The following is a 22,329-nucleotide window of genomic DNA, read 5'->3' as shown; positions in this document are numbered from 1 at the left end:
TAATTTCTTATTTATATTGCTTTCGGTGACTCATACACATTTTTAAATTTAAAAATACTAATAAAAGAGTGTTTTAGAAAAAAAAAATATTTTCATTATTAGTATACTCGACTCCATATATCACGATTACAATTATGATGAATTCTTGCAACTAGATTTTTTCCCTCAAATTCGATCCCTAAATTGTGCTTATTACAGAATTAAAATATTATTAAAGTTGTTTGATTAACTGACAACTAAGTTTTTAAAGTACAAACCTTTTGAACTGTTATCAAAAACACACAATTTTAAATAATTTCATAATTCTAGCACATCAGGAAGAGAGTAGAAAATTGACTAAAAAGTTCTTATCTTACGAATGTGAATTTTATAAGTATGAAAAAAGTTAAATAATGCATAATTTTTTTAAATTAAAAAAGTATCTATGTAAAATCAAACAGGAAGTAAAACAAAATTCACTCAATAAACTTAACTGGAATAGTGGATTCTGCTAATTTGCGCTTTACTAGTTTTGTAGTAGCACCTGGTTGCAACTGGTTTTGCAGCTGTTCGATTCTTCGACCTAAATCAATCCAATCAACAACTCGTTTCAAGTCTTCATCATCTTTTTCTTCTGCAAAGATAAAAGGGGTTAAAAAGGAAGGAAAATAAAGGGACATTACAAAAATACTACATTCTTGATGCCCAATAATTCTAATATCAATGGTATTAAATAAGCAAATTTCTTGATAAGGATTTATTAACTAATTTTTTGATCAGAAAAAAATCAAAGACTTGCAAGAAATATTTATTAAAAGTAGAGGCTTTTTGAGACTTTATTACTATAAATTAAAACCAATTGAAACGAATGAGACTAATTAAAATAAGCATCTCAAGATTTTTAGCTTATGATATCTATTTTATATAAAGAAATCTTTTTAGTTTTTAATACATGCATTAATGCTTTATTAACAAACGACATTGTATGCATTTTTAAAAACATTTCATCCAAACTAATTTTGCTTTATTCATACTTAAAATAACTGCAGGAATTTATCCAATTCATTCTACATTAAAACTCGAACATAAAAAAGCCAGTTTGTTCTAAAAATAATTACTTCATGTTCACCAATACAATGATTATATCCAAACAAAGACTACTAAAATTCTTTCTACTTTAAAAGCAAATATAGTGAAAACGTTTGCCATTTAGGCTTACTTTAACTATAGATTGATGAATTTAAATGTAAAACATAATTAAAAATAATGTTAATTAGGTTATATTGACATTTAAAGTTTTACATTTTTAAGTTTAATAAAATATTTAGTATGATGAAATTTATAGTCAGCAACATAATAAAAAAAATTAATATTTAATAACATAAACACGCTAAAATTAATTCATAAATATTTCACTAAATTAAATAATTTACAATTGCTACTAATTTGACTATTTCTTAAAATGATTATTTCGAAAAACATATTAGTTACTTTTTTAACCGAAATTAATTGCCTTTGCAGGTCATGTTTTTAAGCACTTGCACTTGGTTTTACAACATGCAATCAGTCGTATTTGTCATCTTTTACTATTACAGAATTAGAGCTACCGCAGAAGTATCGATTTATTATTAACAACAAGAGCAAAATATAAAGCACTGAAATATTGTCTCAGAATAAGAATTCTGAGGACTAAACGTGAAAACTATTGTCCATGTTTTTCAAATAATTTCAAGAGCATTTATATATCTCCACAACTAGAGAGTTATTATTTTCACTTTCTTTATTGATAGTTAATTTACTCGTCTAAATTATGCACAGCCCATAAAGAAAAGGTTAAAATTGCGATCCAGTTTCTTAAAATTTCTAAGGGATAATCCAAAGATGCACTTTATCACCTAATGTGTTGTGCATGCAAAATTTCACTTACGGTAAATAAATTTTTGGGTTGAGTTATCAGCAAAAGTATACTCATATACAAATTTTAATTTTATAAATCATCGACTTTTATTCTAGAGCTTTATTTTTTTATTTCACAAATTTGAATATTTTAATTTTTACCTTAGGAATAGAGAAACAAAGGGTTAATATTTTCTTTAATAAGGATATCAAACAACTGGAGATTATTTTCTCTTGTCATTAATAAGATAAAAATATTGAAATTATCTTACGTTCATCCAAAATTTGTAAAACATTCCTTTCTCTTGTCATTAAAAAGATAAAAATATTGAAATTATCTTACGTTCATCCAACATTCGTAAAACATTCCTCTGCTCACAAAGCATAAGTCTCATCAATTTTCCGTAGCGCTTATCAGCAAAAAGTCTCTAAAAAATAAAGAAAAACAAGAAAATATGAAACAACAAGAAAAAATCCACTATTAATAGCAAACTATAATAATTAGTTAATTTCAAACAAATATTGATACCTTACAAAATGCATCCCATAGTTTAAATAAAATATTTATTAAAATCAGGCAAAATAATCTGCCCTGAAATTTTCTCACAAACTCTCTGATACAAAAACATCGTCTCCTTCATCCCGCATGAAACTATGAACCTTGGTCGTGAATGCCCAGAGTGCTCACAGGAGAATATTGTATTTTGCAAGATATAGCAAAGAAAATCACTCTTAACTACATATTAATAGCAGGCCATTGGCAAAAAATAGTTATAAGATCAAACCTGAGGGCAATCTTCGTATTCTAATTTTTTTCTTTGATTAATTACTGACATATGGTTATTAAACCATAAATCTTAAATCAAATTGTTTTGAATGCGGTTTTATCATTTGATTGACAGCAAAATTTCACACACAACTGCAACTGTAATCACAAGCTTGTTAAAAATACATATCGAACTTTATTTAAGTCTACAATTTTCAGCTACCACGTTTACATGCCTGTAAAAGCATAAAATGATCGACAATCAACTGTTTCACAGATTTGGTTCAAAACTTAATAGCATCTACATTTAAATGCTAAAATTGTGAATTAAATTTCATTTACCTAAGTTATTACATATTTAAATAATCACACTTAAAGGCATGCAAGAGTAAAGATTGACAGACTGTTCTCAACAGATTTTCTTGAAAATGTGATGTAAATCTACATTTTAGATGCTAGACCCAGGTAAAAAATACTATACATCTAGCTCTTTAAGTCTTGCAGTTATCGTGTTAAACTTGTACTCAAACAAATAGACAAACAAACCTTGTTCAAATTTTGATAAAAATCTATAAACTTTATATGGAGAATATGAAGATCGCAAGTCAAATTTCAGTTCAAAAAGCTTTTGAGCTATCATGCTTGCAGACAGGAAAATGTGTCTTTCGAACTGAAAGAACATCGAAACGCTTAGATTTCTGAAGTATTTGTATTCTGAATAGTAATATATTTTATATTTGTATGCTTTGTGCACTGGAAAGTAAAAAAAATTCATAATCTATTATAAAATAATGTTACTCACTTCCATATACCCAAGGACTGCAACGTTAGTCATAGTCAGCTCCATTGAATCTGAATAAAGGATAATAAAATCTTTCTTAATGTATTGGATGATACCTATTAAAGTCGTAGGTTCACGCCTAAAATAAAGCAAATAAAAATCTATGAGCATAATACATATTCCAGAAAAATAAACATATAGAGAAGATTCTCCGAATGGAAATCAACCCATTTGTATGCATAAATGAGACTTACAGTGGCACAAGATCTGCAGAATCACTTTGCTCACTTATATTTATATTAGGTATCCTACCGGGTAGATCCATAGATTTATACCTGAAATAAAGTAAATAAAAATCTATTAGCATGTTGCATATTCCAAAAAAATAAATGTATACCATAGATGCTGTCAATAGAAATCAACCTATTTGTATGTATGAAAAGTTACTTACTGATGAGGAATTAAACAATGATACGGATGACTAACATTTATATCACCCAATTCTTGATCAGGGCGATCCTCGGGTTCAGAACTGAAATTCAGTACATAAAAATCTATTAGCATAATACAAATCCCAGAACTATAAACATATACCGGAGATTCCCCTAATGGAAATTAAGTGATTTGTATGTTTGAAAATTTATTTACACTTTCGCAACATCTGAGGAATCGCATTACTGACTCATATTTATATCAGTCATTTTTTGATCAGTTAAATCATCAGTTTTTCAACAGAAATAAAGTAAATGAAAATAAAATAATATTATACATATTCCAGATGTATAAACGTATACAGGAGAGGCTCCCAATGGAAATCAACTATTTTTTATATATGAAAAGTGATTTACACTTCGACTAGATGTGCAGAATCAATATGCTGACTCTTATTTATATTAGTTAATTTTTTATCAATAAGATCCCCAGATTTATACCCGAAATATAGGAAAGGAAAAGCTATTAGTATAATACATAGTCCAGAAAATTAAATGTATACAGGAGATGCTCCTAATGTAAATCAACCTATTTGTATGTATGAAAATGACATTTTTCAAGAAGATTTATAGAATCACTTTGCTGACTTATATTTATATTAATTAATTTCTTATCAATTAGATCCACAGGTTTATAAATGAAATAAAGCAAATAAAAGTCTATTAGCATAAAACATATTACAGAAAAACAAATATATACAGAAGATGCTCTCAATGGAAATTAACTTATTTTTATATATGAAAAATTACTCATATTTATAACAGTTAATTTCTGATATAAAAGAAAAATTCCTCTAGTTAATGTTCAATGATAACAGAAAATTTACACCCAAACTGATGAACATGCAGTGCATGAAACACAAAAGTAAAGTACAATTTTTATACACAGGGATTAGATTGGAATCCAAAATCTAATGCCACGGCTATAAAAAAATCTACAGAATATTAAAAAAAAAAAAAAAAAATAATTAGAGTCTGAGCATTTAAATGGAAATGCAACTAGAATTTTTAAAGACTGACTTTTGCAACAGTGTTGTTCTTTCTAATTATATCTTTTGCAATGAATTTACCAACATAAATATAAAAACGTAGTATTTCCTGATGTGAACGTTGCATTTTGGCATAGAAGTTACCAAATACATACATCAATTCTTATACATTCTGAAGAATAGTTGTGTATGAATGATATTAATAATTATGTCCGAAATATGACAACAGTTATGAAACCAACACAACATTATAAGGGAAAAATAAATATTTATGAAAGGAGGTAAAAAATAATATCAACATTACCTTCTAACATCTGTGGGAATCTCTGATTGGCTAACATCTGTGGGAATCTCTGATTGGCTAACATCTGTGGGAATCTCTGATTGGCTATTTCCTTTATCATTTTGGGATATATTTTCTGGTCCCTGCAATGAAGTAATATGGATGTAAATAACTATAGTGGTTAAAAAATACGGCGGGCAAGTAAGAGCGTATTGACAAAAATAAAATTTTGCGGTCAGGTTTCAGTAGCTGAAATCCCCCAAAAATACATTTAGACATGATGCAGACTTACGAAAAAATTAAAATATTAAAATAATGAATTGTGGAAATATAAACACAGAAGAAAAATATGAATAATTTAACTATACAATGAATACATTGGTGAACTTAAATATAATACAAATGAAAAAAAAATAAAATACAAACGTAAAATCACTAAAAAAAATGAGAACTATTTATAATAAAGATAAAAAAAAAACGATTACAAAAGTTAATATTATTTCATCAAAGTATTAAAAAGCATTGAATCCTTTTTTTAGCCAAAGACCGGATAGATCAAAATAAAAATTGTAAAAGCACAATAAGCTAACAGAAATACTATTACTAAATTGAAATTACATTTAGAAACATTCAGTAATTAAATGAATGTAATTACATTCAGTAAATTATATTTATTTAATTACATTCAATATTATTCAGTAAAACTTCCCCAAGTGACCATTCTAAAGACTAACATACTAAATTTTTGGTTTACCGGGATGATATTATGATAACTCATAGAATTGGAAACTGAAAGTTCTTTAAGTATTTTCTTAATTTGTCTTACCCTGGCTTTTTCTAAAATAAGAAACGAGGGGTTTGGAGATGTATATAAATGAAAGATCAGCACCAGGAATCAAATCGAAATTAATTATTCCTTTACAAAGTGGCGAGGGGGGGGGGCATGAGCTTCTCTTTCCATCATGGTCAGAGATTCAAACATTCATGGTTGCTAAACCCAAAAGAATTTTCTAAACAACCATAAGCTTTTGATCTTCAATAGTAGCAAACTGTCAAGAAAGTTAGCCATATGTTGTTCCCAATGCAGTAGAACATAAGTAAAATCCTTAACACACATTGGGTAAAATTGATTATCGCATCGCTCCTGCTTGTACAATTACTGATAAGTTAATGAGAGAAGTACTTGTTCAATTAAAATACTAAAATGGGAGGAAAATGCAGTAATTGCTACTTAATCCAATCACATTGCAATCATTTTGATAGCATTAAATCACTGAAAACAATAACTGAATTGGGTGAAATCAACTACATTTTTATCATATGAAAGGAAAAGAATAAAAATACTTATTTCAAGGCTATTTATAATTTATTCAAGGATAAAAATTTTAAAAATTCATTAAATGTTGCTTGATGACAAATATTCCATAACAATTCACTTATATATTGTTCATATTTGTTGTAAAACGTTGCATGCTGCGTTACAAAATATCAAGTGCCTAACTAACTTCAACATTCGTTAGAAATCCATATTTGCTTCAACACATCCTTGCCTTTTAGAATCATCAACATTTATTGCTTGATTTTGCTAACAAAAAGCTAACAAAATTTTACAAAGAGGCTATAAAATTTTTAACTGTGCCGCCTTTCCTACAGAGACTTATTTTAGGCAAACTTTCATATCTGTCAAGAATTTAAAATCTATTTTTAAGATTGAAATAAATTCTTTTTTAAGCCATTTTGATTTCATTATTCAGTTACAAGTAACAGTGGCGTGTGGTTGTTCAGATTCCAACAGTCTCCTGTCTTTTTAAACCAATCCAGACAGATCTAGCCCCAATAGAAAGATATGAACCAAAATCCATGAGGAAAATGACAGCCAGATTTTTAATTACAATTAGAACGAGAAATTTCATGAATGTCAACATTAGCAACAATTGAAAATGAAAGATCGGCCAAAAGTGATAAAATTAAACATATATATTTATGCATATTTGAATACTCTCAAAAGGACCCATAGATCTGAATAATATAAAACGAATGATAACATTAATTGTGATCCATTAAACGACATCCACTATACCTTCAAAAAATTAAAAAGTCCAAGTAAACGTTAATCTCGGTTTTTTTTAACAATTATTTTCAAACATTTAAAAATCTTGGAATCCAGCTTTTTGTATACATTCATCTCAAAATTTATGGCGTCGGAAAAAAAAAGAAGATATGGGATAATTTCAAAAAGCGTTTCGACAAGCAATAATAACAATAAAAAAAAATCATTCAGATTAGGCGACCCTTCACAACAGAGCTTCAAAGGACGATTTTGCTTCGAGTTTTGGTCACTATTGAGAAATGTCACAGCACATTTTAATTTTTAATGATTGCTTAGAATTGCTTTTTAATATAATTGTAATAACTTAATTTCTTATTTATACTGATTTCAGTGACTCATACACATTTTTAAATTTAAAAATATTGATAAAAGAATGTTTTAGAAAAAAAAATATTTTCATTATTAGTATACTCGACTCCATATATCACGATTACAATTATGATGAATTCTTGCAACTAGATTTTTTCCCTCAAATTCGATCCCTAAATTGTGCTTATTACAAAATTAAAATATTATTAAAGTTGTTTGATTAACTGACAACTAAGTTTTTAAAGTACGAACCTTTTGAACTGTTATCAAAAACACACAATTGTAAATAATTTCATAATTCTAGCACATCAGGAAGAGAGTAGAAAACTGACTAAAAAGTTCTTATCTTACGAATGTGAATTTTACAAGTATGAAAAAAGTTAAATACTGCATAATTTTTTTAATTAAAAAAAGTATCTATGTTAAATCAAACAGGAAGTAAAACAAAAATCACTCCATAAACTTAACTGCAAAAGTGGATTCTGCTGATTTATGCTTTACTTGCTTTGGAGTAGTAACTCGTTGGTACTTTTTTTCCAGCTGTTTGATGTTTTCACCTAATCTCTTCCAGCGAGAAATTAAATTCTTGTTAGCTTCTTTATCTCTATGTACTGCAAAAATAGAAGAACTTATAAAGAAAGGAAAATGAAAGAACATTACAAAAATACTACATTCTTGATGCTCAATAATTCTAATATCAATGATATAAAATAAACAAATTTCTTGATAAAGATTTATTAATTAGTTTTTTGATCAGAGAAAATCAATGACATGCAGGAAATATTTATTAAAAGTATAGGCTTTTTGAGACTTAATTACTATAAATTAAAATCAGTTGAAAAGAATGGGACTAATTAAAATAAGCATCTCAACATTTTTAGCTTATGATATCTATTTTATATAAAGAAAGCTTTTTAATTTTTAATTCATGCAATAATGCTTTATTAACAAAAAACGTTATATGCATTTTTAAAAACATTTCATCCAAACTAATTTTGCTTTATTCATACTTAAAATAACTGCAGGAATTTATCCAATTCATTCTACATTAAAACTCGTACATAAAAAAGCCAGTTTGTTCTAAAAATAATTACTTCATGTTCACCAATACAATGATTATATCCAAACAAAGACTACTAAAATTCTTTCTACTTTAAAAGCAAATATAGTGAAAACGTTTGTCATTTAGGCTTACTTTAACTATAGATTGATGAATTTAAATGTAAAACATAATTAAAAATAATGTTAATTAGGTTATATTGACATTTAAAGTTTTACATTTTTAAGTTTAATAAAATATTTAGTATGATGAAATTTATAGTCAGCAACATAATAAAAAAAATTAATATTTAATAACATAAACACGCTAAAATTAATTCATAAATATTTCACTAAATTAAATAATTTACAATTGCTACTAATTTGACTATTTCTTAAAATGATTATTTCGAAAAACATATTAGTTACTTTTTTAACCGAAATTATTGCCTTTGCAGGTCATGTTTTTAAGTACTTGCACTTGGTTTTACGACATGCAATCAGTCGTATTTGTCATCTTTTACTATTACAGAATTAGAACTACCGCTGATGTATCGATTTAACAACTAACCACAACAAGAGCAAAACCTTTTATAATAATAATCTAATAATTTAAAACATTGAAATATTGTCTCAGAATAAGAATTCTGTCGAAGAAACGTGAAAATTATTTTCCATACTTTTCAAATAATTTGAAGAGCATTTATATATTTCCACAACCAGAAAGTTATTATTTTCACTTTCTTCATTAGTAGTTAATTTACTCGTCTAAATTATGCACAGCCCACAAAGAAAGAGTTAAAATCGTGATGTAGTTTCTTAAAATTTCTTAAATTTTCTAATTTTTAATTTGTGTTAATCCAAAGATGCTCTTTGTCACCTAATGTGCTGTGCATGCAAAATTTCACACATGGTAATTAAATTTTGGGGCTGAGTTATGAGCAAAAGTATACTCATATACAACATTTTAATCATCATCATCGAGTTTTATTCCAGAGCTTTATTTTTTACTTCACAAAATTTGAATATGAGCTTTATTTTTACCTAAGCAATAGAAAAACATAGGGATAACATTTTCTTAAACAAGGATATCAAACAAATAGAAGTTATTTTCTCTTGTCATTAAAAGGATAAAAATATTGAAATTATCTTACGATGTAACTGTTCCAAGACAGATTTCTGTCTACCAAGCATTTCTTTCAATAATTTTTCGTAACGCCTTGCATTAAAGCAATTCTATAAAAAAAAAATATGAAGTAACAGGAACTAATGCACTATTAATAGAAAACTAATTACTTAATTTCAAACAAATATTGATACCTTATAAAATGAATCCCATAGTCTAAATAAAATATTTATTAAAATCAGACAAAATAATCTGCCTGAAATTTTCTCACAAACTCTTTAATAGAAATATCGCCTCCTTCCTCCTACATAAAATTGTGAACCTTGGTCAAAATGGCGAATGCCACGAGTGCCCACAGGAGAGTCTTATATTTTGCAAGATATAGCAAAGAATATCACTCTTAACTACATATTAATCGCAGGCTATTGGCAGAAAATAGTTATAAGATCCAACCAGAGGACAATCTTCGTATTCTAATTTTTTTCTTTGATTAATTACTGACATATGGTTATTAAACAATAAATCTTAAATCAAATTGTTTTGAATGCGGTTTTAACATTTGATTGACACCAAAATTTCACACACAACTGCAACTATAGTCACAAACTTGTTAAAAATACATATCGAACTTTATTTAAGACTTTACAAATTTCAGAGATCATGTTTACAAGCCTGTAAAAGCATAAAATGATAGACAATCAACTGTTTCACAGATTTGGTTCAAAACTTAATAGCATATACACTTTAAATGCTAAAACTGTGAACTAAATTTCATTTACTTAAGTAATTACCTATTTAAATAATCACTCTTACAGTCATGCAAGAGTAAAGATTGACAGACTGCCTTCAACAGACATAAAATTGATACAGATTTACAATTTAGATGCTAGATCTATGTACCAAATTCTATAATTCTAGCTCTTTGTTTCCAAGTTATCATGTTCACTTGTACTCAAACAAATGGAAAAACAAACCTCATTCAAAATTTGATAAAAATCTATAAGCTTTATATAAAGAATATGAAGATCACAAGCCAAATTTAATTTCAAAAAACGTTTGAGTTATCAATCTTGCAGGCAGAAATTCAAAAATGTGTGTTTCGAATTGAAGCAACACTGAAACGTGCAGATTCCGGAAGAATTGATAATCTGAATAGCAAAATATTTTATGTTTGTATGCTTTGTACAAGCAAAAAAAATTTTAAAATCTATTACAAAATAATGCTACTCACTTCTATAGCCGGAAGGAAACCACAATTACTTAAATTCACCTCCACTGTATATGCATAAAGGAAAATAAATTCCTTTTTAATGCATTGAAGGAGACTTTGTAAAGACGTAGGTTCACGTCTAAAATAAAGTAAATAAAAATCTATTAGCATAATACATATTCCAGAAAAATAAACATATAGAGAAGTTTTTGCGAACGGAAATCTACCCATTTGTATGCATAAATGAGACTTACTGTGCCACAAGATCTGCAGAACCACTTCGTTGTCTCATATTTCTATCAGTTGGTTCCCTAGATTTATACCTGAAACAAAGTAAATAAAAAATCTGTTAGCATGTTACATATTCCAAAAAAATAAACATATGCAGGAGATGCCGTCAATGGAAATCAATCTATTTGCATGTATGAAAAGTGACTTACTCTTCAAGATCTACAGATTCATATGGCAGACTCATATTTATATCGGCTAATTTTGGATCAGAGAGATACTCGGGTTCACAACTGAAAAATAGTAAATAAAAATCTATTAGCATAATACAAATAAACAGATTCGTATAATTGGAAACTGACATTTCGACAAAATCTGTGGAATCACATTGCTGACTCATATTTATATCAGTTAATATTTGATCAGTTAAATTCTCAGTTTCACAATAGGAATAAAGTAAATAAAAATCAAATAGTATTATACATATTCCGGAAGTATAAACATGTACAGGAGAGGTTCTCTATTGAAATTAACTTATTTGTGTGCATGAAAAGTGATTTATTCTTCAACTAGATCTGCAGAATCACTTTGCTGACTCATATTTATATCATTTAATGTTCTTCTCTGTTAGATTCCCAGATTTACACCCGAAATAAAGTAAATAAACTATTGGCATAAAGCATATTTCAGAAAATTAAATGTATACAGGAGATGCTTCTAACGGAAATCAATCTATTTGTATGTATGAAAATGACTTACTTTTCAAGAAGATAGCTCATTCATATTTATATTAGTTAATTTCTTATTAGTTAAATCCACAGATTTATATGTGAAATAAAGCAAATAAACATGTATTAGCATAATATATATTATAGAAAAATAAACATATACAGGAGATACTCTTAATGGAAATTAACCTATTTTTATATATGAAAAATGACTTGCCGTTCAAAACTTATGGAATCACTTTGCTGATTTATATATATAACAGTTAATTCTGATATAAAAGAGAAACATTCATCTAGTGATTGCTCAATGATAACAGAAAATTTACACCCAAACTGATGAACATACATTGCATGAAATACAAAATGAAAGTAAAATCTTTATACACAAAATCTAATGCCATGTCTATCAAAAATCTATAGAACATTTTTAAAAAATAAAATTAGAGTCAGAGCATTTAAATAAAAATGCAACTGGAATTTTAAAAAAAATTATTATTGTGTTAGTGATGGGTTTTTTTTTTTCAAATTATATCTTTTGCAATAAATTTATCTGTATAAATACAAAAACATAGTATTTCCTGGTGTGAAATGAGATTTCTGGCATAAAAGTTACGGAATACAGACATGAATTCTTATAAGTTGTGAGGAATGGGTGTGTACGAATTAATAATATTTATGTTCGAAATATGACAACAGGTACGAAACCAACACAACATAAATAGAGGGGAAAAAATAGATTTTTATGAAAGGAGTTAAAATATAATATCAACATTACCATCTAACACTTAGGGATACATGGTATACGTCATCTTGCTCATTTCGCTTGCGCTTTCTCTTTATTCCCTGCAATGAAGTGGTATGGATATAAATAATTACAGTGGTTAAAACTACAACGGGTCAAGTAACAGTATATAGATAAAGATAAAATATTACAGTCAGGTTTCAGTAGTTGAAATCCCGATAAATTTAATTCAAACATGACACAGCCTTGGAAAATAAAGAAAGACTTGTGGAAGAAATATATGGAACATTTAACTATACAATGAATATATTGATGCAGTAAGTGCTCGAGATATTAAAACTATTATAGAATTGTTACATGAAAGAAAATTATTAGATCCCAAGAATAACAAAATTACATTCCGTAACTGAAGATGGGTGTTGCAATGTTTACCTGTGTTACAGGTAAACATAGCAGGTGTCAATAAATGAAGAATATTAAAGCATTCTTATATTACCAGTCAATTAAGTAGAATACATAAATCTAATACATACAATTTCTAAACAGTTTACCGGTGAATTGGGTGAGTATATCCTTTTTCGAAGGTAATAAGTTAACCTGTCTTAAGACTATAATTGCAATCTAACGTCTTTGTTTCTTGTACTATACCCACCTCCATATTTAAAGGCTGAATTAAATAACTACACTTTGAAAAGGATCACAAATAGCAATGTTTAAAAACTTCTAGTTTAGATAACTTAATCAACAATCTATAATCAAACTGAATACTACAGTATTAATATACGTTAAAAAAATAATGCGTTTCAAATAAAAATGCAAGAAATCTACTTCAAGTACCGTGTAATTTCAGACAGATTAAAACTGATTAACATTAATATTTAGGCACATTTGAAAAGTATTAATTAGTATTAATACTAAATATTATTATTTCATTCAATACAATGACAGAAATCAAAAATGAAAATATATGTAAACGGGCTAAAAACCTTTTTTCCCTTCAATTAAAAAAAGTTTAAATTCTTCCAAGTAATTTCTTTTAAATTTTAATCATACAATACTATCAGAGAGTACATTTCTAAAGCATACAACCAATATATTAAATGGAAATTTAACTTAATCTCTTATCTTTTACACAAGATTTGAGAATACAAAATTATCATAACGTTATCCAGAATTTACATTCAAATAAACTTTAACCTAAATGACATCTTAATACAATTTTGTTAAAGTGCAATATAAAACTGTTCATAATTTAATACACTCAAACTAATGTGTATTGAGAGGATGACAGTAGAATAATTTCTTAATATATTTGCCACACACAATTTTGATTAAATTACTGTGCAATTTCTTAACAAAATGCTATACAATATAGGGAAAAATGAAACGAAGGAAAAAATTAATACATTTTCTGAATAGTATTCAGAGTTTTCTTTGAAAACCAAAGAGATAACTGAAGTAAAACAAAATCATATGTCTACAGGTTTCATGCAAGAACAATGCAGAATATACATTTTCGACTTGCAAGTTTAATTTAAAGACTTAGAGGATTCAAAATAGCCTTTATTGGCTAATAAATACACTGCTGCAATTTATTCAGACCCACATTTTATGCTGCGTTAATGATGCTAATCTTTGATTCAAATTATATTACATGATATAAATACGGACATATTTATAACATTATTACATTCTCTTTCTTAATGGAAACAAGATAATAAACTCCCAAGTTAATTAGTATAAACAGCATATATGTTATATTTCATGTGATTAATCGGTTAGTGTCAATAATAGTTGGTAAAAATGATTAATGGATTTTGAGCATTTACTGGTTATTATTAATACTAACCGATTAATCACAACTATAATATATGTATAAAGTATTAAAATACAAAATCGCATATTGAAATAAACAGCTTTATTATAGAAGTCTTCTGTTTTCTCTAATATTAAATTCATTATATTTAATAAGAGATGCCTTCAAATATCTGCTGGTGTGCCATTTAATTAATTCAAAAATTCCATTTCAAATTGCAGCTGTGAAACAATAGTAATTTTTTTGAAGTTTCTAAACATAATGAAACAATGCATAAAATTGAAGACACAAACAAATGACTACCATAAATCAAATAAAATGTATAGAAAGAAATGTGATTTTTCAGATCAATCAATTAATTCAGAAATCGAAAATAATTCACCCCTTTTCATGTATTAAAAAACAGATGACCTTCAAAATATATCAATTCACACTTTAATGTCAGAAAAAAGATAAATTAAATCTGTTGATAGAAGAACTCTAAATGAATGATGTTATCTATAATCACTTTTCAGATATTGATTTAAGTTTTAAGTTTATATTATTGATACAATTAAAAAGGAATAAAAAGAAAAAAAAAGAGTATTATTTAAAATTTAAAAAAGTGAAAACCCTAATTTAATGATTATTAATATGATAATACATATTTGACAACTGCATTCTGCAGATTGCCAGCAGACAGATAAATATTCATCATTTTTACATAAAATAAGGTTCTCTGGTAAGCGAGTAGGCAGTGAGGTTACAAATACAATATACAAAAATATCAAATCTAGATCAGAGAGTTAGATATAAAAATCATATCACTGTATAGCATTTTACCAAGTTTTTAAAGTATTATTTTGAATTGTCAACAAAAAAATACTACCGTAAAAAATTTCAGAATTCTAGCACATCACGAAGAGAGAGTAGGAAAACTGATTAAAAAATTCTTATCTTACGAATATGAATTTGCTAAGTATGAAAAAAGTTGAATATTGCATAACATTTTTTTAATTAAAAAAAAGTATCTATGTTAAATCAAACAGGAAGTAAAACAAAATTCACTCTGCTAGTTTGCGCTTTACCTGTTCGGGCTTCTTTTCCTGCAACTTCTTTACTAGCTTTTCGAGGTATTCACCAAACATCCTCCAGGCATCCACCAATTTCTTTTCGGTTCGTCTAGCGTACTTTTGTTCTGGAAAGATAGAGAGACTTAAAAAGAAAGGAAAAGGAAAAAACATTTCAAAAATACTACATTCTTGATGCTCAATAATTCTAATATCAATGATATAAAATAAACAAATTTCTTGATAAAGATTTATTAATTAGTTTTTTGATCAGAGAAAATCAATGACATGCAGGAAATATTTATTAAAAGTAGAGGCCTTTTGAGACTTTACTATAAATTAAAATCAGTTGAAAAGAATGGGACTAATTAAAATAAGCATCTCAACATTTTTAGCTTACGATATCTATTTTATATAAAGAAAGCTTTTTAATTTTTAATACACGCATTATGCTTTATTAACAAAGGACGTTATATGCATTTTAAAAGATATTTCATCCAAACTAATTTTGTTTTGTTTACACTTAAAATAACTGCAGGAATTTCTAAAATTCTCTTTGTTTTAAAAGTAAATATAATGTAAATGTTTGTCATTCAGGCTGGCATCAAGTGTAGATTGTTGGATAGATTATAGAATAAAATATTTAGTAAGGTGAAATTTAAAGTCAGTAACATAATAAAAGAAACTTAATATATAATAACATAAACATGATAAAATTAATTCATAAATATTTCACTAAATTAGATAATTTATAATTGCTACTAGTTTAAGGCAATTACTAACAATTTCTTGAAATGATAATTTCGAAAAACATATTAGCTATTTTCTTAATTGAAATTAATTGCCTTTGCAGGCCATGTTTTGCACTTGTTTTTAACACATGCAATCAATCGTATTTGTCTTTTTTACTATCAGGGAATTAGGACTACCGCTGAAGTATCGATTTATTACTAACAATAAGAAGAGCAAAACATTTTATGAAAATAGTCTCATAATTTAAAACACTGAAATATTGTCTCAGAATAAAAATTCTGACGAAGAAACAAGAAAACTATTTTTTATACTTTTGAAATAATTTCAAGAGTCTTTATATATTTCCTCAACCAGAGGGTTATTATTTTCGTTTTTCTTCTTTAGTAGCTAATTTACTCGTTTAAATTATGCACAGAACATAAAGAAAAGATTAAAAGTGTGTTGCAAATTCATAAAATTTCCAAAGGATAATCCAAAGATGCACTTTATCAACTAATGTGTTGTGCATGCAAAATTTCACTCATGGTAAATAAATTTCTGGGTTATCAGCAAAAGTATGCTCATATAGAATTTTTAACTTTACAAATCATCGATTTTTATATCAGAGCTTTATTTTCTATTTCACAAAATTTGAATACTTTTATTTTTACCTAAGCAATAGAGAAACAAAGGGTTAACATTTTCTTAAACAAGGATATCAAACAAATAGAGGTTATTTTCTCTTGTCATTAAAAAGATAAAAATAATAAACTTTTCTTACCTTTATCCACCCGATCCACAAGATGCTTCTGGGCAGAAATCATGCGTTCAAATAATTCTCCATAACGCCTTTCATTAAAGAGATACTACAAAAATAAAGAAAAAAAATGTGAAGTAATAGGAAAAATTGCAGTATTAATAAAACATTGAAGCCACAACAGCCGTACGACAGTTGAGTGTTTTTCGTCACCAATTCGGCTATTGGTGATAGTGAGGACCGAACTCGAAACGTGTGGGTTCGTTGCCGAGGAACATGACCACTAGACAAGACCGATCACTGCTGTCAAACAGCTGTTATCTGGCTTATATAAAGCTTCACCACAAGTTGATTTCGAACAGATATTTATATTTTATGAAATGCATCTCAATAGTTTAAATGAAATATTTATTAAAATCAGTCAAAATGATCTGTCTGAAATCTAATTCAAACCTCTCTCATTCAAACATCTTCCTCTGCCACTCTAATTCAAACATCGTCTCTTTCCGCCCGCAGAAAATTGTGAACATTTGTCAAGATTGTGAATGCCAGGAGTGTCCACGTGAGAGTCTTGTATTTTGCAGTATATAGTAAAGAAAATCACTCTTAATTACGTATTAATCGCAGGCTGTTGGCAAACAATAGTTATAAGATTCAACCAGAGTGCGATGTTCGGATTCTATTTTTTTTTTCATTGATTAATTACTGACATGTGGTTATTATAATATAAATCTTAAATCAAATTATTTTTAATGCAGTTTTATCATTTGATTGACACCAAAATTTGACTCAGAACTGCAATTGTCGTCACAAACTTGTTAAAGAAACATATCGAGCTTTTTTTAAATCTCAGCAATTTTAAGTTCTCATGTTTACTTGTCTGTAAAAGCAGAGAATAACAGACAATCAACTCTTTGACAGATTTGGTTCAAAACTTAATAGCATCTGCACTTTAGGTGCTAAAATTGTGAACCAAATTTCATTTACCTAAATTATCACCTATTTAAATAATCCCTCTCACAGGCATGCATAAGTAAAGATTGACAGACTGAATTAAACAGATTTTCTTGAAAATTTGATGCAGATCAACAATTTAAATGCTAGATCTATGTACCAAATTCTACACATCTAGCTCTTTATGTTATCGTGTTCACTTGCACTCAAATGGAGAAAGAAACTTCGTTCAAAATTTGATAAAAATCTATATATTTTATATCAAGACTATGAAGATCACACGCCATATTTCATTTCAAAAAGCTTTTGAGTCAATATGCTTGCAGACAGGAATTCAAAAATATATGTTTTGAACTGAAAGAACACTTAAATGTGGAGATTCCTGAAGAATTTGCATTCTGAATAGTAACAATATTTTATGTTTGTATGTTTTGTACACCAAAAAGCAAAAAGAAAAAAAAAATTCAAAATTTATTGTAAAATATTGTTACTCACTTCTAGACACTGAAGGAATCTAGCTTTCGTTAAGTTAGGTCCTAATGACAAAGAATAGAGGTACATGAACTCTTTCTTTATCACGGGAGTGGAACATTTTAAACAAGTAGGTTCACGCCTAAAATAAAGTAAATAAAAATCTATTAGCACAATACATATTCCAAAAAAATAAACATATAAAGGAGATGCTCCGAATGGAAATCAACCCATTTGTATGCATAAATGAGACTTACATTGACACAAGATCTGCAAAATCACTTTGCTCACTCATATTTATATCAGTTAATTCCTCATCAGTTGGATCCTTAGATTGATACCTGAAATAAAGTTTAAAAAAAATCTAATAGCATGTTACATATTCGGAAAAAATAAACATTTACAGGAGATGTTGCCAATAGAAATAAACCTATTTGTATGTATGAAAAGTGTCTTACAGTTCAAGATTTGTGTATCCACATGGCTGACTCATATTTATGTCAGTTAATTTTTGATCAGAGAGATCCTCGGATCCACACCTGAAATATAGTAAATAAAAAATCTATTAGCATAATACAAATTCCAGAACTATAAACATATACTGAAGATGCTCTCAATGGAAATCAACTGATTTGTATATTTCAAAAGTGACTAACACTTCCCCAGGATCTGCAGAATCACTTTTCTAACTCATATTCATATCAGTTAGATCTTTTGGAAAAAATAAACATTTACGGGAGATGTTGCCAGTGGAAATAAATCTATTTGTTGTATGAAAAGTGACTTACTGTTCAAGATTTGCAGATTCACACGGCTGACTCATATTTGTGTCACTTAATATTTGTTCATAGAGATCCTCGGATTCCCACCTGCAATATAGTAAATAAAAATCTATTAGCATAATACAAATTACAAAACTATAAACATATACTGAAGATGCTCTCAATGGAAATCAATTGATTTGTATATTTCAAAAGTGACTAACACTTCCTCAGGATCTGCAGAATCACTTTGCTGACTCATATTCATAGGAGTTAATTGCTTATCAGTTAGATCTTCATATGTATACCTGAAATAAAGTAAATAAAATATATTAACATATTACAGAAATCTAAACATATACAGGAAATACTCTCAATGGAAATTAACTTATTTTTATGTATGAAAAATGACTTCCGTTCAAGATCTACAGAATGACATTACTGACTCATATTTATATCAGTCAATTTTTGATCAGTTAGATACTCAGATTCGCAACTGAAATAAAGTAAATTAAAATCAATTAGTATAATACATATTCCAGAAGTATAAACACATACAGAAGAAACTCTCAATGAAAATCAAGCTATTTGTATATATGAAAAGTGTATCACTCTTCATCAATATCTATAGATTTACTTTTCTGACTCATATTTATAACATTTAATTTCTGATATAAAAGAGAAAAATTCTTCTAGTTAATGCTCAACAGAAAATGTACACCCTAAACTGAAGAACATACAGTGTATGAAACACAAAAAGCAATTTTATTTCAAACATATTCCCTGAACAAACTTTCCTTTTTAGTTGCAATATATAGGATGTTCGCACATATAGTCCAAGAGCTATTTTGCAAACCGACAAAGATTGACATACTGTCCCAATCGGAAAAATGCTTTAAATGATGGAATGAATTATTTTTTATGCTGTTTGAATTAATAAAAATATTTCCGGAAAAATTATGAATTGTTACTTTTTATATAGCCCCGCAGTCTAAACAGCTATATTACTTAAAAAATAAGATAAAAAATTACATCGTTTTATGACTAAATTTCCATGAGTTAGAGATATATAACCTAAATACGGGTCCTATATAAATTGTATAAATCTGAATATATAATTAATTATATTATATATATTGAATTTATTTTATCTGAAATCTATAATTATTATATCTGAAATCTATATATAAAATTATTATATCTGAATATCTGAAATATATAATTAATTATATTATATATATTGAATTTATTTTAAAATATTCAGTCAAATTATTAACCATTCAACCAGCTGCAGCTGGAATGTAGAAAGTCATCCCAACCAGTTTCACCAATGATGATAGCTGGGTGGCCATCTTTTCTACAGTTTCTATTGTATGAAAATGAGTATGAATTTCGGAGTGTCTTCCTTTCCACCAATAAAGTCCAAATTTTGATATATATATCTTCGATTGCGTGCACAAGATGGCATTATTCGAAATGTCATTTCTTCATGGCATTGCATTGCATTTTTAATCTCGAGGTTCACATGCATTCCTACATACAGACCTATAGCGAATTTGCGATGCGCGAGGACAAAACCTGGCACCTTGTGGTTCGCAGTTCAGTAACATGACCATGATACAAAAGCAATTGCTTGTGCAGCGTAGTTGTTAACTGGCTTCTAAGCTATTCACTACAGACCCTAATATGTCGTAAAATTGACGGACATGGAAACATAACTGCTTTTTTATGATAAACGATGGCACTAAATTACACTTGTCTAACTCGTTTCGTTTTAGAACGATTTTGATCACATACAGACAGATTTTTCTCATACGAATTAAATCCAAACATGATTTTAAGATGATACAAATCCGGTGTTAGGATCATAAGAAGAATTTTATTCCTGCAGCTTATAGCATTATAAAGTAATCGTTTTCAGAAGGACACATAACAACAAAAATATATTATACTCTTTTTCGTCGGATTCAGCGAGATCTACAAAGCAGGGATTTATGGGAATCTACCACTTTGGAGCAGCTACTTCTTTATGGAAATTCATTCAGTTCACAATGTGATTTCAGAAACGCGTTTCCGTTCTGAGGTCCGGATCCGAAACTGGAATGAAATTATTGTGCAAAATTTCTTCAATGAAGATTTTATTGTGTACATTTTAATAAATATTAAATTGGAAATTTAATGAACTATTGTTATTAATAATACCATTTCCATATGATTAATTCTTTTAATTTCATTTGTGAATCTTACATAATATTGAAAATATAATATTATTTAAAAATTTCTTAAAAATAGTAATTTTCCTCTTTCTACTTCAGAATAAGGAAATTTTAGATGTTACTTCTATAGTTTTCAATTTTTCGAAGAAGAAATGTGAAATTTTTCGTTTTGTATTTTCTGGTTTTGAGTGCAGGCCTTCACTCAAAATTGATTTGATGAAGTTCTCTAATTAGAATTTCTCTTTGAATTTCTGTATAGTTTCTGTTGCATAAGAAGCAGAATTTAACTGCGGAGAGAGATTCTGAATTGCCCAACACTTTTTAAACATTTGACTTCGTGGCACAGTGAAAATTTTCATTGATATTTTCATTCGTCCTTCAATGCCCTTTTCAGTACAATCCTAATTATTACGAATAATTTCTGAGATTTTCATGCGTTCAAAAGCTACCGTTATTTTTATCTGTTGCTTTCACTAGATGGTAGCAATTCTTATTTTCAGAGTTAAAATACTTGTTACTTTTAATTTATATTATTCAAGTTTGCAATAAAACTTGATAAAACTTCTTGACTGATAAATACAATTAAACCAATAAACTATAAGAATCTTGCATAATTTTAACGGCAAAAAATATTTACATATATATAATACATTAAATACATTTTTTCCACCAGAACATAATTTTTTGATATTTTACAACTTATGGACTGGTTTAACTGGGTTTTTTTTTCGGTTGCTTCTGTTTTTTCTTTCTCTCCAATCGCTACATTTTATTTATGAGCATATCATAATCTATGTTTAAGAATTATAAATGAATTGTGATGCGTTTTTATGTGGATAAATGATTTAGAGCTCCATCTTTCTTTTTTTTATTTTTAGGATATATTTAGTCGTGCAT

General features: G+C 27.7%; 1 protein-coding gene across 1 annotated transcript in view; it reads right to left on the bottom strand.

The window, feature by feature from the left end:
- The window catches only part of LOC129959148 (uncharacterized), a 28,655-nt gene that overhangs the window by 5,352 nt on the left and 974 nt on the right, over nt 1–22,329 (bottom strand). The window contains exons 2-20 of the mRNA XM_056071970.1: nt 19,441–19,524; nt 19,244–19,324; nt 18,914–18,994; nt 18,713–18,796; nt 18,480–18,597; nt 17,055–17,139; nt 15,560–15,669; nt 12,710–12,777; nt 11,419–11,499; nt 11,233–11,301; nt 11,000–11,117; nt 9,797–9,878; nt 8,073–8,215; nt 5,207–5,328; nt 3,874–3,954; nt 3,677–3,757; nt 3,444–3,561; nt 2,219–2,303; nt 474–613 (exon numbers count right to left, since the gene is read on the bottom strand). Of these exons, the coding sequence (XP_055927945.1) occupies nt 474–613; nt 2,219–2,303; nt 3,444–3,561; nt 3,677–3,757; nt 3,874–3,954; nt 5,207–5,328; nt 8,073–8,215; nt 9,797–9,878; nt 11,000–11,117; nt 11,233–11,301; nt 11,419–11,499; nt 12,710–12,777; nt 15,560–15,669; nt 17,055–17,139; nt 18,480–18,597; nt 18,713–18,796; nt 18,914–18,994; nt 19,244–19,324; nt 19,441–19,484 (1,791 nt within the window). The 5' untranslated portion in view covers nt 19,485–19,524. The remainder of the gene's footprint in view (nt 1–473; nt 614–2,218; nt 2,304–3,443; nt 3,562–3,676; nt 3,758–3,873; nt 3,955–5,206; nt 5,329–8,072; nt 8,216–9,796; nt 9,879–10,999; nt 11,118–11,232; nt 11,302–11,418; nt 11,500–12,709; nt 12,778–15,559; nt 15,670–17,054; nt 17,140–18,479; nt 18,598–18,712; nt 18,797–18,913; nt 18,995–19,243; nt 19,325–19,440; nt 19,525–22,329) is intronic.

This window comes from Argiope bruennichi, chromosome X1 (assembly GCF_947563725.1).
Source record: "Argiope bruennichi chromosome X1, qqArgBrue1.1, whole genome shotgun sequence".
NCBI lineage: Eukaryota > Metazoa > Arthropoda > Arachnida > Araneae > Araneidae > Argiope > Argiope bruennichi.
The sequence above is the reverse complement of the archived record's forward strand: the minus strand, read 5'-3'. Positions and strand labels throughout refer to the sequence as shown.